The sequence below is a fragment of the Oncorhynchus masou genome, chromosome 24 (assembly GCF_036934945.1).
Source record: "Oncorhynchus masou masou isolate Uvic2021 chromosome 24, UVic_Omas_1.1, whole genome shotgun sequence".
NCBI lineage: Eukaryota > Metazoa > Chordata > Actinopteri > Salmoniformes > Salmonidae > Oncorhynchus > Oncorhynchus masou.
In genome coordinates, this window is record NC_088235.1 from 64,910,378 (window position 1) to 64,924,121 (window position 13,744).

General features: G+C 42.2%; 1 protein-coding gene across 1 annotated transcript in view; it reads right to left on the reverse strand.

The window, feature by feature from the left end:
- Positions 1-2,714: 2,714 nt before the first annotated feature.
- Positions 2,715-13,744, reverse strand: part of LOC135512487 (myopalladin-like) — a 43,228-nt gene continuing 32,198 nt past the window's right edge. The window contains exons 15-22 of the mRNA XM_064934564.1: positions 5,490-5,711; positions 5,011-5,160; positions 4,834-4,916; positions 4,362-4,491; positions 3,998-4,205; positions 3,550-3,715; positions 3,171-3,304; positions 2,715-3,006 (exon numbers count right to left, since the gene is read on the reverse strand). Of these exons, the coding sequence (XP_064790636.1) occupies positions 2,957-3,006; positions 3,171-3,304; positions 3,550-3,715; positions 3,998-4,205; positions 4,362-4,491; positions 4,834-4,916; positions 5,011-5,160; positions 5,490-5,711 (1,143 nt within the window). The 3' untranslated portion in view covers positions 2,715-2,956. The remainder of the gene's footprint in view (positions 3,007-3,170; positions 3,305-3,549; positions 3,716-3,997; positions 4,206-4,361; positions 4,492-4,833; positions 4,917-5,010; positions 5,161-5,489; positions 5,712-13,744) is intronic.

Below are 13,744 nucleotides of genomic sequence, written 5' to 3' on the forward strand. Positions count from 1 at the left end.
ATCAAGAGCAGTGTGCAGTTTCCTTTTTCCTCAGACATATTAATGCCAAAATAACATGCAAAACAGGAACAAAAAAAAGTGTTTTTAGCTGCCTCTATGGTACAGTTTTTATTGCTATCTGTACTGTTAGTGTCTTTTGTTGCACTTTGTGAAATATTTTGTTTTATCTGAATATCATGGGAAATTCAATCATATTGTCGAACCAATTCTTGATAAAATTTTAAAGATATACAGTACTGTACCAATCATAAGTTTGCACACACCTACTCATTCAAGGATTTTTCTTTATTTTTACTATTTTCTACATTGTAGAATAATAGTGAAGACATCAAAACTATGAAATAACACATACGGAGTCATGTAATAACTAAAAAAGTGTTAAATCAAATTATATTTTAGATTCTTCAAAGTAGCCACCCTTTGCCTTGATGACAGCTTTGCACACTCTTGGTATTCTCTCAACCAGCATCATGAGGAATGCTTTTCCAACAGTCTTGAAGGAGTTCTTGTTGGCTGATTTTCCTTCACTCTGCAGTCCAACTCATCCCAAACTATCTCAATTAGGTTGAGGTCGGGTAATTGTGGAGGCCAGTTCATCTGATGCACTCTCCTTCTTGGTCAAATGGCCCATACATAGCCTGGAGGTTGTTGTTGAAAAACAAATGATAGTCCCACTAAGCACAAACCAGATGGGATGGCGTAACACTGCTGAATGCTGTGGTAGCCATGCTGGTCAAGTGTGCCTTGAATTCTAAATAAATCACAGACAGTGTCAACAGCAAAGAACCCCCACACCATCACACTTGCTCCTCCATGCTTCATGGTGGGAACCACACATGCGGACATTATCAGTTCCGCTACTCTGTCTCACAAAGACACGGCGGTTGGAAACAAAAATCTCAAATTTGGACTCATCAGACCACAGGACAGATTTCCACTGGTCTAATGTCCATTGCTCGTGTTTCTTGGCCCAAGCAAGTCTCTTCTTCTTATTGGTGACCTTTAGTAGTGGTTTCTTTGCAGCAATTCGACTATGAGGGCCTGATTCATGCAGTCTCCTCTGAACAGTTGATGTGGAGACATGTCTGTTGCTTTAACTCTGTGAAGCATTTACTTGGGCTGCAATCTGCGGAGTAGTTAACTCTAATGAACTTTTCCTCTGAAGCAGAGGTAACTCTGTGTCTTCCTTTCCTTTGGCGGTCCTCATGAGAGCCAGTTTCATCATAGCACTTGACGTTTTTTTTGACTGCACTTGAAGAAACTTTCAAAGTTCTTGACATTTTCCAGATTGACTGACCTTCATGCCTTTGCTTATTTGAGCTGTTCTTTCCAAAATATGGACTATTTTACCAAATAGGGCTATCTTCTGTATACCACCCCTACCTTGTCACAACACAACTGATTGGCTCAAATACATTTAGAAATAAAGAAAATCCACAAATGTACTTTTAACAGGGCCATCTGTTAATTAAAAGGCATTCCAGGTGACTATCTCATGAAGCTGTTTGAGAGAATGCCAAGAGTGGGCAAAGATGTCATCAAGGCAAAGGGTGGCTACTTTGAAGAATTTGTTTAACTCTTTTTTTGGTGACTACATGATTCCATATCTGTTATTTCATAGTTTGGATGCCTTCACTATTATTCTAGAAAATAGTAAAAAATAAAGAAAAACCCTTGAATGAGTAGGTGTCCAAAGTTTTGACTGGTACTATATATATATACACACAGTTGAAGTCGGAAGTTTACATACACTTAGGTTATGCATTGAGTGCATTAAAACTCGTTTTTCAACCACTCCACAAATTTCTTGTTAACAAACTATAGTTTTGGCAAGTCGGTTAGGACATTTACTTTGTGCATGACAAGTAATTTTTCCAACAATTGTTTACAGACAGATTATTTCAATTATAATACACTGTATCACAATTCCAGTAGGTCAGAAGTTATATTATATTTATCCTATTTAACACATGTACAAGTGTGTACTAATACGCATGTGTGAATTGGAAAAGTGTTTTTTGTACATCCCTACTCTCCCTGAGACACCCTCAGAGAGTGGGGTCACGGCCAGGGTCTGCCATTATCACCTTGTTGCTGGAGCAATTAGGGTTAAGTGCCTTGCTCAAGGACACATTGCAGATGTCTCACCTTGTTGGCTTGAGGATTCGAACTAGCAACATTTTAGCTACTGGCTCAACGCTCTAACCGTTAGTCTATCTGCCGCCATATCAATCTAACTAATCAAAAATAAATAAAATAATACATCTGATCTATTGGAAGATTATAGTTGACTTGGTGGCACGTGAACTAAGACTTGGCGTGTGTGTCTGTTTTTTTGTGAATCAGATGCTTCAAATGATACAATTCAATAGGAATGGCGGACAAGCAAACACAACAGCATTAGGTTGACAGTTTAAAATCAAAGCATTTTTGTCATTCTAACTTTAATGTATCACTTCAAATGTATCACATAAACCAGATGAAACAAACTGCTCAGATTATAGTCCTGCTCTACCATCTCATAATACTACTAGCCACCACAGATTAAATTGACTAGTAGATTAGACCATTTCAATGGAGAGTCTCTATTCAGTACTTGGCTGAATCTGTGTCTGGGAAACCGGCTCTACGAGACTCCAGAGAAGAGTAGTTTGTAGGTTCAAAGGGCCAGTGGTGATTAGGTTGCTGGTGAAGTAGGTTGGCAAAATTCCATACATTTTCCAAAACTCTCAACTAGAATTTCTGAAAAACCTGTGCATTATGGGGAAGTTTACAGACTTTTACAACCCTGTGGCAGAGTGTGTCTGCTTCTTACACAGCTAGCTCCTCACAGCTCATCGCTCTCCAACTGTGCCTCCATAGGTGAGCTGGAGAACAGGATGGGGCTGTTGTCCGCCGTGGGAAAGGCAGACTTGATGTCTAGGCCTTGGCCAGTCAGTGCTGCATAGCGACTGCCTTACCACGGAGCCTTCTTCATAGGCAGAGGAACATGTTGATGCCACTGGGCTGCAAAGAACAGAGAAGGCTCTGGGCATTGTAGTCCATGCATTTGATATCTTGATACACTTAAAACACAATCATTAGCAACTATTGAGTCATTCAAAACTATCACAATAAACACTGTGACAGGTAAGAGAAAGCTGTTAAAAGTTGTATTGAATTTAATTTACCATAGATGTCTAGTCTCGCTGTGCATGAAACAATTCCAGCCTCATTCTTTGCTGATACAGTGTACCAGCCAGCATCCTCTTTCCTGGTTGGCTGAATCAGGAGGAAAACATATCCAGTGGCATCCTGGTGTAAGCTAGAATAAAAAAAAACATATATTCAATTAAATGATCACACAAAACTAAATGTATTTATCAACTGTGTTCTAATTAAATGTTTTTGGTGAATAAACAAGCATTCATTTTCTAATCTAATCTGGCTGAATTGGAATGTACTCTATGCATGGGTTTTGTGTGTTACCTCATGTCTACATGAGTTTGAATATAAGTGGGCAGTCAACTTTCTGGTTGGAGGGTGAGAGGTTAGTTCGGGAATATTAACCTGACTCTGGCCTTGGTGTGAGGAATGGTGTCATTGTCTTTCTTCCAGTAGATGACAGGTGGAGGCATGCCCAGCACCCTGCACTCCAGTCGGACGGGGGTGCCCTCTGCGATGCCTGTGTTCTGGAGCTTCTCCACAAACTGGGGGACCTGCTTCATCTCTTTTTCTGAATGGGAAAATAAGTTATTTTCTGTCATGTACAATTACTATAATACTTATTAATTGTCATGGCATACTTCAATATATAAACAAATGTATGTTTTTGTCATCACTTATTCAAAACCTATCATTGATTACCTACATTATATAATTGTTACATTTTATACTAACTTTCAATAATAAGTCATCATAAATGCTTCTAAATATTTATTAATAATGTAATACTAATTTGTTACCAAGATGTACACTATTTGGGTTTCATGAAAATACTTGTTTTGAGAACTCTTACCCACAACTCTTAACTCTAGACCGAAGGAGCTCTGTCCTGCTTTGTTGCTGGCAATGCAAGTGTATGTCCCAGCGTCGTCCTGTTTTAGAGGGTCTATGACAAGGGAATGGATTCCATTCTCCCTCACCAGCATCCGGTGGTAGAAGTTTGGGTAGATGGGCCTCCCGTTGATCAGCCACATCACCTTTGGGTTTGGAAGGCCACTAACCTGGAAAACAGAGAAACAGTACTATCTATCTTCAAAGGCTATCCTGAATGATATTTAGCACAATGTTTTTTTATAGTAAATCTAAAAATGTATTAAATGACCATTGCTTAAATCACTCTATTCAGTTATTTTACAGTCCATGGTTATGTCACATACCTTGCAGTCTAATCTACAGACTCTGCCCTCATGAGCCACCATGTCCCCTGGAGCCTGGAGGAAGTGAGGTTGGAAGAAGCGTTCCTGGGTTGGTTCACCCTCTTCCACTTCCTGTATGCGGGCCCGCACCCTGTAGGTATGTAGGGATGTGCAGAACATGTTACAGTACATATATATTGGCTCGGGTATTGCTGAGATATCTTGTCATCTGCAATCGTTAAGACAATGATGTGTGAGATTAGTGTTGCTATCATAGGGATAAAACTCTGATTGGTTTATCTCTATATGGGTTTATGGTTGCTATGAGGGTTTGTGTCTGTTCAACAGTAGTCTGGGCAATATCTACATCTGCGATCTTACTGTTCGTAACCTCTACAAACAACATTAGGAGCTGAAATCATGCTGGCTCTCCAAGCTGAGGGTTCCTCTTGCCTCTGCAAATCCCAATGCACACTCAGTCAGTCCTTCTCACCTCTGAGAGTGAATCATAGGTGTCATTCGGTTTCGGAGAGGACCTGTTTGGATGATCAAATGACCGGAGCAGCTGATTCGTCCCTGGTGATCATCAATTAATTCATTAGCAAATCAGATTTGGCAAAGGGGTAAGAAAGTTGTATAAGAGTGAAACAATTACAGGAGGTTATGTTACCTGGGGGTTAGCTGCCAGGACAGTGTAGTTGCCATCATCGTCGTTATTGGTGACCTCTATGTGTAGGGCACAGGTTCCGTCCCCCTCTCGTATCTTCTTATAATGATAATTTTTTCTCAAGATCTGCTTGCCATCCTTGAACCAGTAAACCTGAAATGGGTTGAAGACCAAGGAAGATTTCTAACAAATGTTGAGTACTTGTCCACTCACTGTATGGTGAACATACAGATGAACTGCCATACCGAAGTCCAGATCCTCGACGACCCCCGAATATAATACAACAGAGAGACCCAATCAAGCAGAGCACTCTGTCCTTCCTCCCTGGCATTGGCAGATAAAATCCTGACAGGATCACATACACATACTAAAAATCTTTGTTAAAACTATACTATAAGGCAATTTAGATGAAAATCTCTGCTAAAAACACATTCTGGGTGACATGATAACATATTTTAAAAAACATAAATGTGCTGTCTCACCTTAGGTACAGGGATCCCCACCACTTTACAGGAGAACGTCATAGGCACACCCTCCATGGCCCTGAAGTTCTTCAGTTTTTTGCCAAACATGGGAGCGATGCACTTCCCTGTTGGGATCTCATCGTGTTGTACCTCGTCATCTGACTCCTCGACTGGCGTGCGCTCCAGACGGAACTCTATCTCACTCATCAGCCTCTGCTCAAAGTTGGACAGTTTGTACCCCTAAAATAAAGAAAGACCACTCTATAAAAATAATTGCAGTAGTCATGCCAATAGTGTAAGTCATTAAAGTGCTTTCCTTGCATAGGTTAAATTTAAGCAAAACTAAGAAGAGCATCACTGTTATAATAAATATCTAGGTATCATATCAATATATAATATAAATAATCATAATAAACAGATTAAGATCAAGATGCTGCAAATAATAATACTATGGCAGGAATAAAAATAGTATGACACCTGATATAATGGCAGAGACTCCTGCATGTAATGAAGGAAACATATTTACCAATTGAAATATTGTATCAAATACTTTACCGAGATGGAATGGGGATACATTTCAGAAACAGTTTTGGAGAGTGTTTACAGTACTTGAGTAGATTTACAGAGGAGTCAGACCCAGAGCACCATTTCACCATTTAGCAATGGTGATATTGTGTTAAAGGCATGGTGGGAGTCAATCCAATTCCAATTTTCCTAATTGAGATGCAATGAAGAACATTGGAATCAAATCAATGTGTATTGGTCACGTACAAAGATTTGCAGACGTTATCGCAAATGCTTGTGTTTCTAGCTCCAACAGTGCAGTAATAATACCTAGCAATACACAACAATATGCACAAAACAAGTTTAAATAAATAAATTAAGAAATATCAGAACGAGCAATGTCAGTCCGGAATATAAATATACAGTGCAGTCGGAAAGAATTCAGACCCCTTCCCCCAAATGTTTTTGTTTAGTTACAGCCTTATTCTAAAATTGATTCAATATGTTTTCCCTCATCCATCTACACACAATACCCCATAATGACAAAGCAAAAAGTGTTACAAATAAAAAACAGAAATACCTTACAAGTATTCAAACCCTTTGCTATGAGACTCAAAATTGAGCTTGGGTACATCCTGTTTCCAATGATCAACTTGATTGGAGTCCACCTGTGGTAAAGTCAATTGATTGGACATGATTTGATAGGCACACACCTGTCTATATAAGGTCCCACAGTTGACAGCGCATGTCTGAGCAAAAACCAAGCCATGAGGTTGAAGGAATTGTCCATAGATCTCCAAGACAGGATTGTATCAAGGCACAGATCTGGGGAAGGGTACCAAAAAATGTCTGCAGCATTGAAGTTCCCAAAAACACAGTGGCCTCCATTCTTAAATGGAAGAAGTATGGAACCACCTAGACTTTTCCTAGAGCTGGCCGCCCAGCCAAACTCAACAATTGAGGGAGAAGGGCCTTTGTCAGGGAGGTGACCAAGAATCCGATGGTCACTGACAGAGCTCCAGAGTTCCTCTGTGGAGATGGGAGAACCTTCCAGAAGGACAACCATCTCTGCAGCACTCCACCAATCAGGCCTTTATGATAGAGTGGCCAGACGGAAGCCACTCCTCAGGATAAGGTACATGACAGCCTGCTTGGAGTTTGCCAAAAGCCACCTAAAGGACTCTCAGACCATGAGAAACAAGATTTTCTGTTCTGATGAAACCAAAAACTTTTTGGTCTGAATGCCAAGCATCACACATCTGGAGGAAACCTGGCACCATCCCTACGGTGAAGCATGGTGGTGGCAGCATCATGCTGTGGGGATGTTTTTCAGCAGCAGGGACTGGGAGAATAGTCAGGATCGAGGAAAATATTAACGGAGCAAAGTACAGAGAGATCATTGATGAAAACCTGATCCGGAGCGCTCAGGACTTCAGACTGGGGTGAAGGTTCACCTCCCAACAGGACAATGACCCTAAGCACACAGTCAAGACAACACAGGAGTGGTTTTGGGACAAGTCTCTGAATGTCCTTGAGTGGCCCAGCCAGAGTCCGGACTTGTACCAGATCGAACATCTCTGGAGAGACATGAAATAGCTGTGGTGACTGTTGAACAGTCTGATGGCCTGGAGATAGAAGTTGTTAATCAGTCTTTTCTGTCCCTTTTGATGCACCTGTACTGTCTCCTCCTAGATGGTAGCGTGGTGAACAGGCCGTGACTCGGGTGGCTGAAGACCTTGATGAAGCACTAAAGTCCTTGATGAAGCACGAAATAAACTTCAGTTAGTGCTAAATACGGCTGCTAGAATCCTGACTAGAACCAAAAAAATTGATCATATTACTCCAGTGCTAGCCTCCCTACACTGGCTTCCTGTCAAGGCAAGGGCTGATTTCAAGGTTTTACTGCTAACCTACAAAGCATTACATGGGCTTGCTCCTACCCATCTCTCTGATTTGGTCCTGCCGTACATACCTACACGTACGCTACGGTCACAAGACGCAGGCCTCCTAATTGTCCCTAGAATTTCTAAGCAAACAGCTGGAGGCAGGGCTTTCTCCTATAGAGCTCAATTTGTATGGAATGATCTGCCTACCCATGTAAGAGACGCAAACTCGGTCTCAACCTTTAAGTCTTTACTGAAGGCTCATCTCTTCAGTGGGTCATATGATTGAGTGTAGTCTGGCCCAGGAGTGGGAAGGTGAACGGAAAGGCTCTGGAGCAATGAACCGCCCTTGCTGTCTCTGCCTGGCCCGTTCCCCTCTTTCCACTGGGATTCTCTGACTCTAACCCTATTACAGGGGCTGAGTCACTGGCTTACTGGGGCTCTCTCATACCGTCCCTGGGAGGGGTGCGTCACTTGAGTGGGTTGAGTCACTGATGTGATCTTCCTGTCTGGGTTGGCGCCCCCCCCTTGGGTTGTGCCGTGGCGGAGATCTTTGTGGGCTATACTCGGCCTTGTCTCAGGATGGTAAGTTGGTGGTTGTAGATATCCCTCTAGTGGTGTGGGGGCTGTGCTTTGGCAAAGTGGGTGGGGTTATATCCTTCCTGTTTGGCCCTGTCCGGGGGTGTCCTCGGATGGGGCCACAGTGTCTCCTGACCCCTCCTGTCTCAGCCTCCAGTATTTATGCTGCAGTAGTTTATGTGTCGGGGCGCTAGGGTCAGTTTATTATATCTGGAGTACTTCTCATGTCCTATTCGGTGTCCTGTGTGAATTTAAATGTGCTCTCTCTAATTCTCTCTTTCTTTCTCTCTCTCGGAGGACCTGAGCCCTAGGACCATGCCTCAGGACTACCTGACATGATAACTCCTTGCTGTCCCCAGACTACCTGGCCGTGCTGCTGCTCCAGTTTCAACTGTTCTGCCTTATTATTATTGGACCATGCTGGTCATTTATGAACATTTGAACACCTTGGCCATGTTCTGTTATAATCTCCACCCGACACAGCCAGAAGAGGACTGGCCACCCCACATAGCCTGGTTCCTCTCTAGGTTTCTTCCTAGGTTTTGGCCTTTCTAGGGAGTTTTTCCTAGCCACCGTGCTTCTACACCTGCATTGCTTGCTGTTTGGGGTTTTAGGCTGGGTTTCTGTACAGCACTTTGAGATATCAGCTGTTGTACGAAGGGCTATATAAATAAATTTGATTTGATTATCTACTTGGCCTTCCTGTGACACCGGGTGCTGTAGATGTCCTGGAGGTCTGGCAGTGTGCCCCTGTTGTTGGGCTGCCCGCACCAGCCTCTGGAGAGGCCTGCAGTTGTAGGCAGTGCAATTGCTATACCAGGCAGTGATACAGCCCGACAGGATGCTCTTAATGGTGTAGAAGTTTGTGAGGGTCTTAGGGGCCAAACCGAATTTCTTCAGCCACCTTCATCACAGTATATTTATTTCAGGTCATCAGGGATGTGCACGCAGTCATGGGTGAACAGAGAGTACAGGAGGGGGCTGAGCACACACTCCTGCGGGGCCCCCGAGTTAAGGATCAGCGTGGCGGAGGAGTTGTTGCCTACCTTCACCACTTGGGGTCTGCCCGTCCAGGAACCAGTTGCACAGAGAGGGGTTCAGACCCAGGGCACGGAGTTCAGTGATGAGCTTGGAGGGCATTATGGTGTTGAAGGCTGAGCTGTAGTCGATGAACAGCATTCTTACTTAGGTACAGTATTTCTCTTGTCCAGATGGGATAGGGCTGTGTGCAGTGAAGTGGAGATTCCATGGTCTGTTGATCTGTTGGGGCAGTATGCGAATTGTAGTGGGTCTCGGTTGTCGGGTAAGGTGGAGGTGATATAATCCTTAACTAGCCTCTCAAAGTACTTCATGATGACAGAAGTGAGTGATAGTCATTTAGTTCAGTTACCTTCGCTTTATTGGGTACAGGAACAATGTTGGATATAAGCAAGTGGGGACAACAGACTGGGATATGGAGAGATTGAATATGCCAATGAATACTCCAGCCAGCTGGTCTGCACATGCTCTGACGACGCGGCTTGTGATGCCGTCTGGGCCGACAGTCTTGCGAGGGTTAACACTCTTAAATTACTTACTCACTTCAGCCACGAACAACGAGAGCACACAGTCCTCGTGAGCAGAGGGGGACCACGTCGTGGCTCAATGTTGTTTTCCTCGAAGCGGGTGAAGAAGGTTTTGCTGCCATCTATCCACGTTTTTTTGGTTTGGATCAATTCTAATCGCCAGAGTGGGAACAACATAATCTATGCACTTCCTGATGAACCCATTCACTGAGTCAGTGTATAGTGTGGAATTTCAGTGTATACGTACACTACCATTCAAAAGTTTGGGGTCACCTTGTTTTTGAAAGAAAAGCAATTTTTTGTCCATTAAAATAATATCAAATTGATCAGAAATACAGTTTAGACATTGTTAATGTTGTAAATGACTATTTTAGCTGGAAATGGCAGATTTTCTATGGAATATCTACATAGGCGTACAGAGGCCCATTATCGGCAACCATCACTCCTGTGTTCCAATGGCACGTTGTGTTAGCCAATCCAAGTTTATCATTTTAAAAGGCTAATTGATCATTAGAAAGCCCTTTCGCAATTATGTTAGTACAGCTGAAAACTGTTGTTCTGATTAAAGAAGCAATTCAATTGGCCGCCTTTAGACTAGTTGAGTATCTGGAGCATCAGTAATTGTGGGTTCAATTACAGGCTCAAAATGGGCAGAAACAAAGATCTTTCTTCTGAAACTCGTCAGTCTGTTCTTGTTCTGAGAAATGAAGGCTATTCCATGAAAATGAAGATCTCGTACAACGCTGTGTACTACTTTCTTCACAGAACAGCACAAACAGGCTCTAACCAGAATAGAAAGAGGAGTGGGAGGCCCCGGTGCACAACTGAGCAGGAGGACAAGTACATTAGAGTGTCTAGTTTGAGAAACAGACGCCTCACAAGTCCTCAACTGGCAGCTTCATTAAATAGTACCTGCAAAACACCAGGTTCAACATCAACAGTGAAGAGGCGACTCCGGGATGTTGGCCTTCTAGGCAGATCTTCAGTTGATACTTAGATATATATTTTTTTAAATAATTGCAAACACACAATTTTTGGTAATGGAACTGAACAGGTAATGTTAGTGGTAATGGTAGTGCTGTCTGAGATGTATAGAAATTATGACAACATTACAACATAATGACTTTCAGAGGGATAACAGATGGGATCCATGGCTTCAGTTGAAATCTTGTATTTTAAATAAATGTTTTTTTATACGTAAGAAAGGTAGAAGGTTGCTCACATCTTAGAATGTCATATAGAGTACCTCAGCCTATTTAGGACATAACATGAGTCTGGTCGATATTTCAGTTTAGAAATCGTTTAAATCAGTGGTCACCAACCTTTGCTGAGTCAAGATCACTCAGTCAAAATGCAAGCCAAGATCTACCGCTCAGATCATTTTAAAACAAGCCTATGCAACATTAACCAGGCTATAGGGCGGCCCAATACATTATCGCTGCACATTGGCTACGCCTGAATTGCCCTGCTAATGTTGTTCTTCTCATACCATTTAGAAATTATATTTCAAAATTGTTAGTCTATGATCACACTGGTAAGAGATCATTTGTTCTATTACTTGTGAGGCACAGCTCAGTGAGCATAATAATGAGGTTTTTTTTTACTGGACTGATGACCTGCATCTGATGGTCAGTCTGTGGGGAGGGAGCAGTGGTGAGACTGCCTCTCACCCGACTCAACATCCCTCCTCTCTCCCTCCCTCCACTGAGAAAAGGGGACACAGTCTTCCAACGGACGCGAAACATACACTATATATACAAAAGTATGTGGACACCACTTCAAATTAGTGGATTCGGCTACTTCAGCCACACCCAGTGTACAGAATCGAGCACACAGCCATGCAATCTCCATAGACAAACATAGGCAGTAGAATGGCCTTACTGAAGAGCTTTCAACCTGGCACCTTCATGGAATGCCACCTTTCTAACAAGTCAGTTCCTCAAATGTCTTCCCTGCTAGAGCTGCCCCGGTCAAATGTAAGTGCTGTTCTTGTGAAGTGGAAACATCAAGGAGCCACAACAGCTCAGCCAAGAAGTGGTAAGCTACACAAACTCACAGAACGGGATTGGCGAGTGCTGAAGCACATAAAAATCGCCTGTCCTTGGTTGCATAACACTTCACCATCTGGCATTCCTAATCGCCCAACATCAGTGCCCGACCTCAGTAATGCTCGTGGCTGAATGGAAGAAAGTCACCGCAGCAATGTTCTAACTTATATTGGAAAGCCTTCCAGAAGAGTGGAGGCTGTTATAGCAGCAGAGGGGGGACCAACTTCATATTAATACCGATGATTTTGGAATGAGACGTTTGACGAGTTGTCCACATACTTTTGGTCATGTAGTGTATGTCGCACTGCATCATGCACCAATTCATGTTGTTACTCCTATGACTAAAGAAAGTGAAATGTTCCTCGATATTAAATAAGACACAAGCCGCAAATAATAACAATGCAAGCTTATCGAAACACTTCGCTATACTCATGAATTGTAGCTGCAGTGTTGGTTGTAGTGTGAGTGGAAGTAGGGAGAATGCACATTTTATGGCTTTTAAAGTTTTGAACAAAGTATTAAAAGTGCTGAATAACAACTTAAGCATGAACTTACTCATTAAAAACAGCAGCTGTTTGCTGTATTCATTGAGTCTCTCTTGTCATGGTTGTAAAAGCTTTGAAATCTCACATTATCAACTTTCTGTGCATTCCAGGCATCATTTTACATTATATGGCACAAGGAAACTGCAGACTCTTGATCTGAGCTATCTGCTTGGCCAGCATTAGAGTCCTATAGGTGCACTTGATTTGCTCTCTGGAACTGCCGGATAGGCGGAAGTCTACCTTCAGAAACATGAAATGGTTCCAAATGGGAACACCCTTGCCATCCTGGTGCTTAGGCTGCTGAATGAAGTGCACCTACTGCCAACAGTGTGAAACAGATAAAATAAATAGGAATGCAAAGGCTTTATCATAGATTTTTTCATGTTTGGTGATCAACTAGAAATGGTTTGGAGATTGACCAGTCCATCACAACGGGTTGTGGCCCACTGCTTTAGATTATTCATGAAATGGATATTAGTTTTCAAATACTTTAGAAGTGCATGACTTATGATGAATTGGCGACAGATTCCGCATAAAAACAATATGCATATTTCCCCACCAGATATGTTTATGTCAAATTGACTTGTTGCCGATAAAATTGTGTGTAATGACGTAGTGCCCGCTCTGGTATTGGAACGCGCGCTCCATCCAACAGCGCGCCACAGTATATGTGTGATCGTGTATAGCCTACATGATAACAATATTATTTACTAAAGAGCGAGATTATTTTTATTTGTTAAACGGCAGTCAAGCATCAATGATCATGTCACCAGAATAAGACGCTCGATATTTATTGAAAACTCATCACCTTGCACTTTCACCACCCTGTGAAGTTCATCGTAATTTATTTAATCTGTAGCCTAATAAACTGCATGCTTTCTTGACAAATCGTAGTGGCAGGACCACAAAACATGTCATCACGTATCTCCAAGTTTACTTTGATATGACGGTTAATATATCAATATTTGCTCATAAAAGCGTTTCTACCGTCATTTCTCGCTTAATTAATTTTACCGATACAAAAAGATTGCACTTTGTCTAGCGTATTTTGTTTTGTCTACATTTAGACCGTTTACAGAAACATTTTCTGTTTCAGGCCTGTCAGGACATTTTTTATCCGACGTACTTTACTTGCATAAAACGTTTGGA